The sequence below is a fragment of the Crocodylus porosus genome, unplaced genomic scaffold (genome assembly GCF_001723895.1).
Source record: "Crocodylus porosus isolate Cpor-Errol unplaced genomic scaffold, CroPor_comp1, whole genome shotgun sequence".
NCBI lineage: Eukaryota > Metazoa > Chordata > Crocodylia > Crocodylidae > Crocodylus > Crocodylus porosus.
The window spans coordinates 4388883-4401709 of NW_017728911.1; the positions used below are offsets into that span (position 1 = coordinate 4388883).

General features: G+C 49.2%; 1 protein-coding gene across 1 annotated transcript in view; it reads left to right on the forward strand.

Annotated features, from left to right (window-relative positions):
- LOC109308743 (myosin-11) overlaps positions 1–11797 on the forward strand; it is a 28606-nt gene extending 16809 nt beyond the window's left edge. The window contains exons 13-24 of the mRNA XM_019533148.1: positions 214–284; positions 998–1091; positions 1860–1930; positions 2708–2771; positions 3673–3819; positions 4885–4967; positions 5325–5487; positions 6430–6471; positions 8433–8564; positions 9218–9291; positions 11463–11547; positions 11783–11797. Of these exons, the coding sequence (XP_019388693.1) occupies positions 214–284; positions 998–1091; positions 1860–1930; positions 2708–2771; positions 3673–3819; positions 4885–4967; positions 5325–5487; positions 6430–6471; positions 8433–8564; positions 9218–9291; positions 11463–11547; positions 11783–11797 (1041 nt within the window). The remainder of the gene's footprint in view (positions 1–213; positions 285–997; positions 1092–1859; positions 1931–2707; positions 2772–3672; positions 3820–4884; positions 4968–5324; positions 5488–6429; positions 6472–8432; positions 8565–9217; positions 9292–11462; positions 11548–11782) is intronic.
- The last annotated feature ends 1030 nt before the right edge of the window (positions 11798–12827 follow it).

A 12827-nucleotide genomic window follows, 5' to 3' on the forward strand; every position in this document is an offset into this window, starting at 1 on the left:
AATTGTGACTTCCAACCCCCTACCCCGCCCCTTCCTGCCCATTTTTCAGCAAAATAGAACGATTTCCTAAATTGTCCAACCAGTTCCAGAGAGCTGAAAAATCAGAATCAAGGAGGTCTTATGTAGCAGATCCTCCACTGGTGATCCACACACTAGCCAAGGGGTTGTAAGATTGCTTACAAAACATAACTCCTCTCTTCTTGTGCCTTGCAGCATGCCAAGATCCTGCGGGACAGTGAGATGCTTGAGGTGGAGTTGTCTGAGCTGAAAGGTGCCATGCACAGGTAGAAAGAGGAATATTTTCACTCCCAGTGCTATAGCACTGTGTCCCCATGTACATGTGTTAGGTCCTACATCAGACAGCAGTCATGGGATTGGGAGCTGACATTGGCACTATGGTGCCAAAACTGGGAGGGTGTCTGTATGCCTGAGCGACTTCTGCAATATCTTAGATTGTGCAGGGAAGGACAGGCGCTGGGTTATACACACCCCACCCTCTGCATGGGTGTGTGGGAGGTTCTGGCCCACCATTGTATCATCTCCCAAGCATTAGAAGGTTGTGGCATCTGTGTCTAAAAGGGCTGCATGTCTGCCTGCTGCCTGGCACTGCAGTGCAGTCGGCACACCAGCCCAGCATGGATGTCAATCACCCATCTAGTACAGCAACACACACTCTCTTCCCTCCCTTTGCACTCCATAAACAACTCCATAAATTGCAGGGTAGTGGGGAATCGGGAGTTGAGGTAGAAACACCACTGCTCTTCATGTGAAGGAAGATGACAAAGTTCAGGCTCAGAAGGGATAGCCCAGGTGCTCCAGGGTGGGACTTTCTGAAGCCCCTCAGTGATCTGGGAACACCTATCCCAGTGAAGGTTAAGGTGGCTGAGGAGCAGATGAGCCAGTGGAAGCTGGGGTGATTTGTGTTTCCAAGTTACTTCAGGGACTGGCAAAAATCTCAGCTGGTAGTGTAAATGTATAAACACATTTCCTCCCTTAGCTTGAAGGAAGAAAACAGCGACTTATTGAGGCAACTGGAGGAGCATCACAAGGCCAGCCAGGTGGTACAACAGCAAGATCTGTCTGCGAATGCAGTAAGCACAGATATATACATACTTTTCCCCGTGCCCTCCCAGGAGACCGCAGAGGTTTTTTGATTTTCAAGGCTGCAAAGGGACCATTACTTTCATGTCATCTGATCTCCTGCATAGCCCAGGCTGGAGAACCTTACCTAAGAGTCAGTTGTTCTGTGTGTGTCTCTCGCTCACCTTCCCTACACAAACCACCCTTGAATGCAACATCTTGTGTTCTGGGTCATTCAGACAGCAAGAAACCCTGCCTGCTTCGCATCCCAGTGACACATGCTATATTTCTGGGTGAGCAGGAGATGTAAGGTGCAGGCAGTTACCAGAACAGGCTGGATTGAGGAGCAGAATCCAAGGTGAAACATGGTTCTGACCCATTTCATACTTCCCATTTAACATCTGACTTAGTCACAGTAGAACAGGACAGTGACTGTCCAGGCCAGCTTCCCCATCTATAGATCAAACTTGGTACCATTTACAATCCTTTTATTTTAATACCAGCTACTGCTCTGGCCAGTTGCAAGACTGGTAACAAGTGAGTTTGAGAGGTAAATACAAAGATGGGAGTCATGCAAAAGGCTTTATGGACTCACTGTGCTAAAGCCTATAATGCCATAGAGGAGAAAGCTCTCCATGTTCCATCTCCACAGACAAACCCAGTGAGGCAGGAGCTGTGGGAAATACAGGAGCTTGCTAAGGTGGGAAAAATGCCAGATTTGAGGTATGGGAAGAAAATGCCCCTGGTTACTTTGAAATGAATGTCTTGTGTTTGTCTAGTCTCTGCAGGCATTGAGCTTTGAGAGGACTTCAGACCAGGAGGCCCTTTACAAAGAGAATGAGGGAACCCAGTAAGTTCTTGCTGCTGATGTGATGTTACAGAACCTAGACTGACTAGCTAGGAAATCCCTGCAGGTGGTGGAAGAAATTTCTGGTCTGGAAGCCAGCAGAAAGCAGCTCTTCATGCTGACTGAAGAGTCCAGGCCCCATCCTGTTGGAGGCACCTAAAAGCTTGAAACTTCCCCTTGTGTGTAAGACCCTATGAGGCTAAAACAATTGGAAGTCTTTGGGTCTTCATCCAACAGTGCTGTCAGCCAGGTCATAAGTGTCATGTTACAGGGCAGGCTGTATGGGAAATGCAGGCATCATCTTTTCAAAGGGATCAAATTCATTCCCTGTATAACTCTGATATGTTAAAGGGGTTGATGAATTTATATCCTGACTATCAGAGTTGACCAAATGTCTCCTGGGCCATGGTTGGAGGGCATTTTCATTTTACCTCTATTACACCTGAAGCAAGCTACCCCAAGCTCCTAAGCATGACATATTGATTCTCATCACAGGCCTGACCCAGCACTGTGAAAACTGATAGCAGAACTCCCATTGGCTTGACTTTGACAATTGTATAGGATTGGGTCTAAGTGGGAGGGATGCGTACCAAGGTGCTCTTGGTTCCTTCTTGGTTTCATGAATTTCTTTCTTGGATGGTCTTCTTGGGAGTGGTGTTGAAAGTGAGATCTATCAATTGACTTGTTTCCATGCCTTTGTTTCTTGCTAACACTCTTGGGAATGATGTTGAAAGTGAGATCTATCAATCGACTTGTTTCTATGCCTTTGTTTCTTGCTAGTGACAGAGTAAAGCAAGTAGAGAATGAAAAATCTGAGAAGGTGGCAGAGATCAGGAGGTCACAGGTAGGAATGACTTTGCTCCTCTCTCCATGAGCCCAGTTCAACAAGGAGTGGTATGGGCCCAGAGTCATTTCAGATAGATTCAAGGGCCTGGAGTAGGAACTCCTCTGCTCACTAAAAACCCAAGGGGAGTCCCTCCTTAGGTTCTGGTTAACAGAGCTGCCTTATCATACAGTTTGGTGATGCCTTCTTAGTCCATCTACAGCACTGCATCTTTATGTTGGCACCTGTGCTAGCCTGGAGAGAAGAATGGAGGTGCAGGTGACCCTGCTGGTCCTGACTTCTGTGAGCCACATCCCTCTGGGTATTCATGCTCTTGAACCCATAACAACACCTGTCTTTTTGGGATCCCACTATTATGTCTCAGAGCACAAAAAGTTTGTTCTTCCTTAATGGTAGCCTCTTTTAGGTGTGAAAGCTCCTTAATCGCCATCATAGCTTCTCCCCCCCATTAAACATCACCTTAAGACATTCATGTACCAAAGCTTTATTGGTGAGCACCTACTGGTCCATATGTATCTGCATTCTGTCGGCTGGAACCTCTCTAATTCTCACAGTACCGCAGTGAGAGTCCATGTCTGAGCTGCAGTAGACCCTAAAAGCAAACATAAAATCAAATGATGGTGCTAAGAGCTATAATGTATTTAAATGTCCTGCATGGCAGTTCTGCTCCCCAGGCTTTGCCATGCCCTGGAGAAATAAAGTGATTATTTCCTTCCTTGGATTCAGTGCCCATTTGTTTATGCCTAGCCCTGTGATCTGCTCAGTGGGTTGCAACTGTAGCTTTCCAAATGGGCCAGCAGTGCTGCTCAGATTCAGGTGTTCTAGTCTCCCTCCAAGCATGGCTTTTCAGGGTGGTGTGGGTGTTTCTTCATGTAACCCATTTATTTCCCCACTATGGCAGCAGGACATTGCTTCACTCCTCCGGGTTGAACTGCAGGCTTGCAAGCAAGAGCTGGAACTGGAAAGGACCCGTAGTCAGGACCTGCATCGCAAAGTGCAGCTGCTGCAGGCTGGGAGCAAGCATGGTGCTCCTCCTTCCCCACAGCAGGTCGGTACCATCCTGGGGGTGATGACCAAGCTGGGTCTACACCATGCTCCAGATCAGTGTCCATGGGCCCTCTCAAGCTAAGTGTATTCAATCTGTTGGTGCTGAAACCGCCCTCCTACTCATGGCACAGCAAGGCGATGCCACATGTTTTCATTCTGCTCTTCAGATTTTGGAGCACTTGGGGCTGATACTGCTCTGCTTCTCTGGGCCGGGAGGGAATCTTGGTATCTAGACACCACTGTCCCATGCCACTGGGTGGAATCAGGACAATGTGGGCATGCATGTGCTTTGAATCTGGCCACCCTCTGCTAGTGCTCTCTGCTTAACTACAAATGAAGCTGTTGTAGCTCTGATTACACAGCCCTTTCCCTCTGGAGCTAAAGAGGTGACACTTTGTTCTTAGAAAGTACTGTTACATATATGCAGGAGACACGGGGACACACACTCATGTGTCAGACCCTGCTTGACTTTAGCCCTGATCCCGTGATGGTATCTACATTCCTGTCCTCATACCACAGAGGTATCTCATTGACTCTGCACCAGCTGGTGGTAGCAGATCACCAATGATCAGCTCCTTAACCATCTCCTGGGAGCAGTTATATGGGTCAGAGTGGCACTGAAACTGGGCCCTGTGGCATCATTGTCCAGTTCTGTGTGCAGGTTGATGTACCATCTAGCTACAGCTGAGGAATTAATAGCTACCTAAGAACCTAGTGAAGAAGCCTGGTCTGATGGTTAAAGCACAGCCCCAGCTGTCAGGAGACCTGGTCCTGCTCTTTGTACTGCCCTTGGTTGGCTCTGTGACCTTGGGCTTGAAACAGTACTTTCCTGCGCCTCAGTTTCCCTGTGTGGATTGGGGTTTAGTGTTGTTGGCCTACATCCTTGGAGGAACTGGAGGCTTGGAGGTCACAGATGGGGTGCTGGTGCAGAGGCACAGGAGGCCCCTGAGCTTCTACTGCAAAGACCGTAGTGTGGGAAGCATGTAGGGAAATTAGCAGCTGTGAGATGCAATTGCCTCCCTCCCTGACTCATTCAAAGGACATCTTTATATTTTCTTTCCATCAGATCACATTCCCAGCAGAACCTGGGGACACTGAAGCAGCTGATGTAGAGACAGATCATCCTGTGTCTTCTCCACAACGCCATTTGTGAGAGTCTCTGTCTCTTGAGTGTCCATCAGTTTTGTCTTGCCTGCTTCTCTCTTACCCTGGCCACCAGGTCCCACCCCATTCCCCAGCTTGTACTCCCACAGCCAGTTTTGTCTTTTGGTCATCCAGCACTCAGGGAGAAGAGAATGGGAATATAGAGACCTGGGAAGAAACTGAAAGCGGATCCATTTTTCCCTGTTCACGGGCTCTTAAGCTCTTGGTCTCCCATTCAAGGGAGGCAAAGAAGGATCAGGAAGGGACCTGCTTTTAAACAGGGGCAGAGGCAGAGTGCAGGTTTGTGTAGGCATGCAGCCAGAACAAGGATCCTGTCCACTAATGGAGTCCCCTTTATCTCAGTTCTCAGCTTTCAGATCCTCACAGAGAACAGTTGGTGATGGGGAGCTCCTGGGGAACGAGGGACTCAGGGAGCCTGTCAGAGATGAAGAGCCTGCAGCAGGAGCTCCAGAGGCAGGTGGCATCCCAGCAGGAAAAGGAAGAGCTGATCTGGGCTTTAAGAGAGGTGCTGTGCTCTTTATAAACCCACTAGACATGGCCACTTGGCAGTGACAGTGTGCTCCCATCTACTCCCTCTCCACACATCAGTCCATGAAAAGAGATGAAGATACCCCTGGCTGCTCCTGAGCATGCTGGAAACTTGGGTCCTGAGCATGGTACCAGGGGCTCCCCTCAGGGCATCCTAACTACCTCATTTCAGGGTTGATGCGGACATAATGAAAGCAGATGGGCATGGTTTATTCCCCAAACAGCCTGCTACCATGTTGTAGCAGGCTTTAGCCAGTATGGACAGGCAGCAGCTCCAGGGGGCAAGATGTGGGTGGAAATCTCAGAAGGCTAGTGGTTCTCATGGCATGTGACACCTTCTCATTGGTCCCTGCCTAGGGATGGATGAAAAAATGTTGTCTCCTCAAAGTGGCATCTGGCCTGCACATGCTTCTATCACTGATGGAAATCCACTGACAACGGGGTTGCCCTGGTCTTGTACTGGTGGGACAGAGAGTAGCATCTGGGCCTCTGTCGAAGGAGATTCTCTTAATGGTCAGGTTGAGGGTGGGGTACTGAAGAAGCTAATATACAAGAAGGGGAAGGTAGCTAGGTCCTTCAAGGACCAAGAAAAACCTGAATCCTCCTCACTGCTGGGAGATGAGCAAAGAGGGTGGTTTGGTCTGTAGCTGCATCCCCTGGATTGAGAACTTTTTGTCCTGATGCTTTTCATCCTGGACTTCATTATCCACATTGCCCCAAAGGACTGCAGCCATCACTGAAATTCAGGGCATAATCGAGAGGAGTGTGTGCATCTCAGTGGGAAATGGTGAGGGTTGAATGCACTTGGGTGTCAACTACCCACTTTCCATAATGAGAAATTCCCCTTGGCCAGGGCTAGGAGCAGTGTGAAGGTGTATGGACAGGTATGGAGGCTAAGTCTCTTTTCCTTTACTGTTAGGAACTGGAAGAACTGAAACAAAGGAAGTCTGGAGACCTTAAGGTGAGAATATTAACACTGAAGCTTTAACATGCTTGGAGTGACAGGATGAAAAGCACCATCTCAGCTGTGGCCCCAGTATCCAGTCATTCAGCCTTGCCATATGTGGCCTGTAGGTCCCCAGAGAAGTGGGCACCTGGTTATATCCCTGGCACTCCTGAGGACATCACTTTCAAGCATGCCCCATGTACCTGCTGCCACTTGCATGTGCCAAACCCAGAAATGAGGCAGTGAGGTTGCCCCAGGGTGCCTAAGCGTGGCCGTGCAGGGCACCTGCAGAGCAGGATCACTGCCATGTTTCTAGGTGTGAATGGGAGCAGGTGGATGTGGCGTCCTGAGAAGCAGACGTCCCTGGTGCTAGGGATGTGGTGTGGGTGTATCCTTAATATCCTGATTGACCAAAGCATCTGGTCATCAGGAAACCAGCAGAGTCCCACTTTACACCAACTGAGGGTCTGGCCCAATATCCATTCATTCTTCATCTATTAGCCTTAGTAAGGGTGTTTCTGTTTGGTGCTCTGTGTTTGGGGTCAATTTATTTCTCTGAGGTCTTCTGTCATGGCTATAGTATCCAAGCACTTCACAATCTCTGATGTGTTTATCCTCACAACACTCCCTTCAGGCAGGGCTGGGTTATCCTCATTGAACAGGTAGGAAGCTTGAGTGCAGAGAAGATAAGTGACTTGCCTAAGATCAACACAGGAAGCCTGTAGCTGAGCAAATACACGCCAGGTTTCCCCAGTCCTAGGCTAAAGCCTGAGCTCCTGGACTTTCTGTCCGTGCGTGTGTGTGTGTTGGGGGCGTGGATTATTTTGCACTGAACCTGATGGGATAACTAGAAAACTTTAATATGTTTCTTGCTTCCCCATGAACACAAAGACATTAACCACCTAATAATCCCACTCACCGTAGAGTCTCCCCTTATTTGCTAAGTAATCCAGGAACCAGACAGAAGGCCTTGGTAACAGGACCTGATGACTGGAACAGGCAACATTGGCTTGTCCTTGTTAGGAATATTTGATGGCCCTCAGTGCTATCGGAATAACACGTGGCTTCCTTTCCAGAGGATTTCAAATATCAGGCTGCCATTTTGTTGCCCATGACCATCCAGTCCTTTAATATGCCCCCACACAGGTATTGGGGATCCCATTGTATAATGAACACCTTTGGCCTTTACGGTTCATTATGGGAGTGTCTCAGAGACGCATTCCTAGGTGGGGAAAGTTTTCTGAGGTTCAGCAGTTCTTCATGGGTAGGATTTTCCTTGACTGAATAGATCCTGCTGAAAACTGCTGCTGTGTAAAGACTCATGGGCAGTCAGTGAGTGAGGAATCCACCTTCCTTTTGTACTGATACCACTTTCTCTAAGGCAGTGCTTCCTAAACTTTTCCTCAGCATGATCCCATTTATGGCCCCATTTCCTCAGCTTGGCCCCTTACTCCCAACCCACAGCCCCTCACCCCTGCAACCCCATCCGCTGATGTTGCAACCCCATTTGGGGTCACAACCCACAGTTTGGTAACTGCTGCTCTAGGGGGTGGCAGGTGGTTAGGTGTTATGAGCTGGCATGACTTAGCCATGGATTATCTTGAGTTTGATGCTACTGGAGTTTGGCTCTGGAGTTTGATGCTACTTCGTTGGTTGACATTGGCTGATGTGGACATTTGTGAGCTAAGAACACATTAAGTTGGCCAAGTCCAATGATGGGGTCAGTGGGGAACCTACAGTCAGGGCAACACCTGTTGCTTGACCTTAAATAGAGCAGCCTGTGTTGTGAAACCAGGAGCCAGTGGTGGTTTGAGCGTTGCACCTGTTTCTAAAGTCCATTGGTGTGATATCTGCAAGCTGTTACACAAATGCATGTGGATGTAGAGTGTTCCCTGTGGGCCTCTGGCTCCCTGCTCCTCCTGCCCTGCTTATTATTGAAGGGGAATCTTACCAGTGTTTTGTGCTCTGTGATTCAGGCCTCCCTGGAGGAAGTAGATGTAGAGCTGGTTCTGGTCCAAGAAGAGCTTAAGAAGGTTTGGGGCATACTGAAAGCACGTGACACGGAGCTGGAAGAACAACATCTAGAACTCGAATCTGCCAGAAGCCAGGTACAGAACCTGCCAAGGGTGTGATGTCCCACCCAGGGGGAGCTCTCTGTGTTTCACTGGCACCTACAGGCCTCATTGCAACCTGAGCCCCATTGTGCTAGGTGCTGTAGAGACACATCAAGAGAAACAAACCCTGGCTCAAACAGCTTACCGTCTCAATAGGAAAGGAAGAGAGAGGAAACAGGGGCACAGATAAGGGAAGTGAGTTGCCCTGTAGGTCTGCATGAAAAAAAACTCAGGACTCCTGAGTCCCAGTCCAGTAGCTCTTCCTTTAGACCATGCTGGCTCTCCCTCTCACTGGGACTCCCTGACCACTGGTGTTTGTTTCTGTGGCAGCATGTGGATGGTTCAGCTGCCTTACCAAGCTACAAAGTCTAGGGCAAATTATGGAATTAGGTGGTTACTTGTTAGTCAAGGTCTGCCTCAGCCCCAATTTGACCCACAGTCTTCACTTGAAAAGGCCCCAGACTTCAGCTAATTATGTAGCAGCAAAGACCTGGATAGGAGTGCCTGGCAGAGAGAGACAACAGCCTCTGGCCAAAGCAATGATATGACAGGACTCAGCCATCAGAGCCTGTCCCCTATGGTAGGGGGCAGGTATGAAGCAGGTGACTTCAGAGACTGACACTAACCTCTCTTCTGTCTGTTGCCAGTACACTGAATGCAGCTCGGAGAAGCTGAGACTGGAGCAACACGTGACCTCTCTGGAGCAAGAGCTGGCTGAGAAGTGTGTAGTTAGCAGGCTTTGCTGTTGGGGCAATGAAGTGCCAAGTGTCCCCCCCTTGCAGAGTTGCATGTAGCACTCAGTCATGTGAGCCACTGCTCCATCTCCAGTGTGGAGACTCGCCAACATGTGCATGTCCATGGACCAAATTCATCCATGGCATAACTCCACAGAGTCCAATGCAGTCATACCAGGGATGAATCAGGTCTGTAAATGGATACCTCCAACCCCTACTCCTCCCCTCTACCCCTATGGTTCAGTGGCAGGATCACACAGACCTGCAGTGAGATGTGGAGGTGAGTGCATATGTGTGTCCTTCAATCTCAATCTGGTCTGGCTCAGTTCCCCTGGCCTGGCTCTGCATAGATCAAAGTTGTTCCCCTCAGGGGCTGTGGGAGCATCTCCCTCATGAAGACAATGGAGACAGACTTGGGAAAGAAGTGGACTATCCCACTGCGGATAGACATTCCTGTGCCTCTTTCCGGATGCTGCAGTCACCTTATGAGTAGCAGCATCACTGGGGCATTGATGCCAGGAAAGGATGTGGGGACATGAAGCAGAAGCCTAGAGTTTGGGGTGGGATGGGTGACCCGGAGACTGGGGTTCAGGGTTGTGGTTCAGTCCAAAGAGATGTTCCTGCTCTGACAGTCAGAACGAGTGGGTTTCTCCGATTGTGAAAGGGTGGCAATTTCTTGAGCACGTACCAAAAAACTCCTGGGAGCCACCACTTGTACAGAAACCAAGAAAGCTAACCTTGCAATCAGCACTGGGAAAACCAGTCCCCAAGAGACTTCACTAGAAGCTTAGTGGTGGAGTCATAAGTGTCTCAGCAGGCAGCTGTCTCTCTGCACCCATGAGCCTAGAGCTGGATTTGAGACATACCTTCCAACGTGCTCCCCTGCTGGGATCAGTGTAACCTAGCTGTCTCTCATATGGGACTCATGTACCTAGCTAGAGATGAGTCATCTCTCTGCAAGTCTCCATACAGTTCCTGCCCTTTAGATACACCCAGAGTGCCAGGCTGTGCCAGGAGGGTGGTTTGTTCCAATCCTGGCTAAAAAGCAAACACTTCCAGAATAAGCAGAAGGCTGTCCAAGAGAATCCTGCCACATGGGAGCCCTGGGCTGAGGATGCCCTACTCTGGCTTCTCCAGGAGCTGAGAATGAGAGCATTGCAGCACAGATGGGAACTGCTGGGAGTCAGTGCATTAGATTTAAAGAGCAGAGTGTGGCACCCAGAGCAGCCAGGTTGAGGGCTGGATTGTGGGCTGTAATGACAGTCTTATATTGGGTATGAGGTAGGAGCTTGTGCTTCCCAGATCTCCAGGGCGCGGGAGAGACAAGATGGGTCTCACCCTTTTTAGGAGGGATGGTAGGACCTAGGGTAGTACTAGCCCAGTGAAGTCCCTGCACTGCTTAGGCTGGATTGGGCCCTGGGGAAGCTGTGAAAGAAAGGTAGAGGTGAAAAAAAACCCAGTGAGACCCCCACCCCCCTCCCTTCCCTCCCACAAAGCATCCTTGCATTAAGGCCCTCTGTCCTCCCCATAGTCCTCCCCAGCCCCCTCAGGGATCTGCTAGAGACTGTTGTATTTTTAATCTGGCTCCAAGTTGTGCCACATTCCCTTGCTCCTTGGAGAGCTGCCTCTCCTCCCCACAGCCCCTGCATGGGTCACGGGCCCCGGGGAAGGGGTGTGGTGCTGCAGAGGTGGCTGACTTTCCTTCCAGTCCTCATGGGACCTGTGCTTGGAGAGTCCCGTGCACTGATTTCTGGGGCATGGTCAGACCCCCTTGAGCCCAGGGATACTCCTGGTGGCCAGGCCTTGCAGGATGGGTTTTCTGTACACAAGGCTTCTGTACACATGGTGGCTCCCAGAAGCCATATCACCTTTCCCTTCATTGCTACCTGCATAGTGATCTGTCCCTCACTGGATGTTGTGCTCACTTCAACTGCCTCTGTTAGCATCCTTCTGTTAGCACTCTGCATACCATTTTTGGAGCACCTCTCCATCCCTTTGGTCTATAGAGTCAGTGGGATGGTAGGGGACTGGAGTCTCTTGAGACAGAACTGACCTGCCAGGCACATGGTCATGGACACTGCCATATAAATGAATGTGCAGCATTGGGGACAATGGAGGTCGGTGTTCAGGGAGCTAATGCAGAGACTTGTTTTTGCAGAGAACAGGCCTTAAGGCACCTCAGGCAAGCAAAGGAGATGGAGAAAACCGAGCTGGAGAATAAAGCCTCTTCATTAGAGCTGAAGGTAACTTGTGGGAAGGGCATGGGATCTGAGACATGTGTGTACTACCTGCAGGGGTACTCTATAGAAACCAGCTTACATACATGTGTGTGTGTTTGTGTTCTGTATACATGATACTTCATAGAAAGGTGCGTGTGAACTTAGGGCTGTGTGTGTCTTGCATGTAGCAGCTCTTCAGGGAAATCTCATGCGTGCTGCTTGTGTTCGTGCATGTGTTCTTTATGTAGGGTATTTCCAGGAAAGCCTTATGTAAACCGGAGCAGGGGTGGGTGTGCGTACACACACATGTGCATTGCATTGATACTCCAGGGAAGGACACACGATCTGGTGTGTGAGCATCAATAAATTCACACCACCATTTTAGTGCACAGGCAAAACCAGATTCTCCCCTACAGCCTCATCTTCCATAATCAACAACTTCACACTGTGGGTACAATTTTCCAGAGGACTTTGCTTGTGAACAGATTTTTTCAGGCTTCAAACTCACAATATTCCCAGTCAGGGCTGGATTTCTGGATTTTTCAGCTCTTCTGAAAACCTGGCCATTTATTTTAGTATCCAAATGGGAGCTCAATCTTTTTGGTCTTGAAGAACCCCTCCTGTGACCTGAGGGCCCCCTCCATAACTTTTATGAGTTGAATGGCACTCAGTTTCAAAAACTAATTTATGTATTACAGCGGCAGCCTTTACCTCCTTGCAGAGGGGCTAGGCAATCTGGGTAGGGGATAAGTCAGGCAGGAGCAAGCCTGAGCTTGCATTTATCTGTTAATCCTCTTACATCTTATCTCCTCAAACCCTGTGGCATCCTTCAAAGTATCTGGCAGTCCCAGTACCTGGTTGAGAATCAGTATTATAGGGCTTGGTGTCCTTAGAGGCATTAAAGAAAGTTGTTCTGGTCCTGAAGTGAGTGCCACAATGTGGAGGGTGTATGGAAGGTGAGGCTGCTGGCATGGGTAGTGTAGGCGCCAACTCCATGGGTGCTCCAGGGCTCAAGCACCCATTGTAAAAAATTAGTGGATGCTCAGCATCCATGAGTCATGGTGGTTTTGGTTTTATGTGTCAGATCTCTGCTTTCAGACATTAACCCCCGCCCTGCAAAGACCACGCTTTCATGCTTTACAGAAAGAAGCAGTGCATTACTTTAACCCAGTTCTGCAGCATCTGTATAGATCCAGTGCTTCAGAAGGGCTTTTTGGCATGGTTAGCTAAAGCTGATTCAATCAGCTATTAGATAAAAGCCCCACTAAAGTGCCTGATCATTACAGATGTCGGGTGAGCAGGGT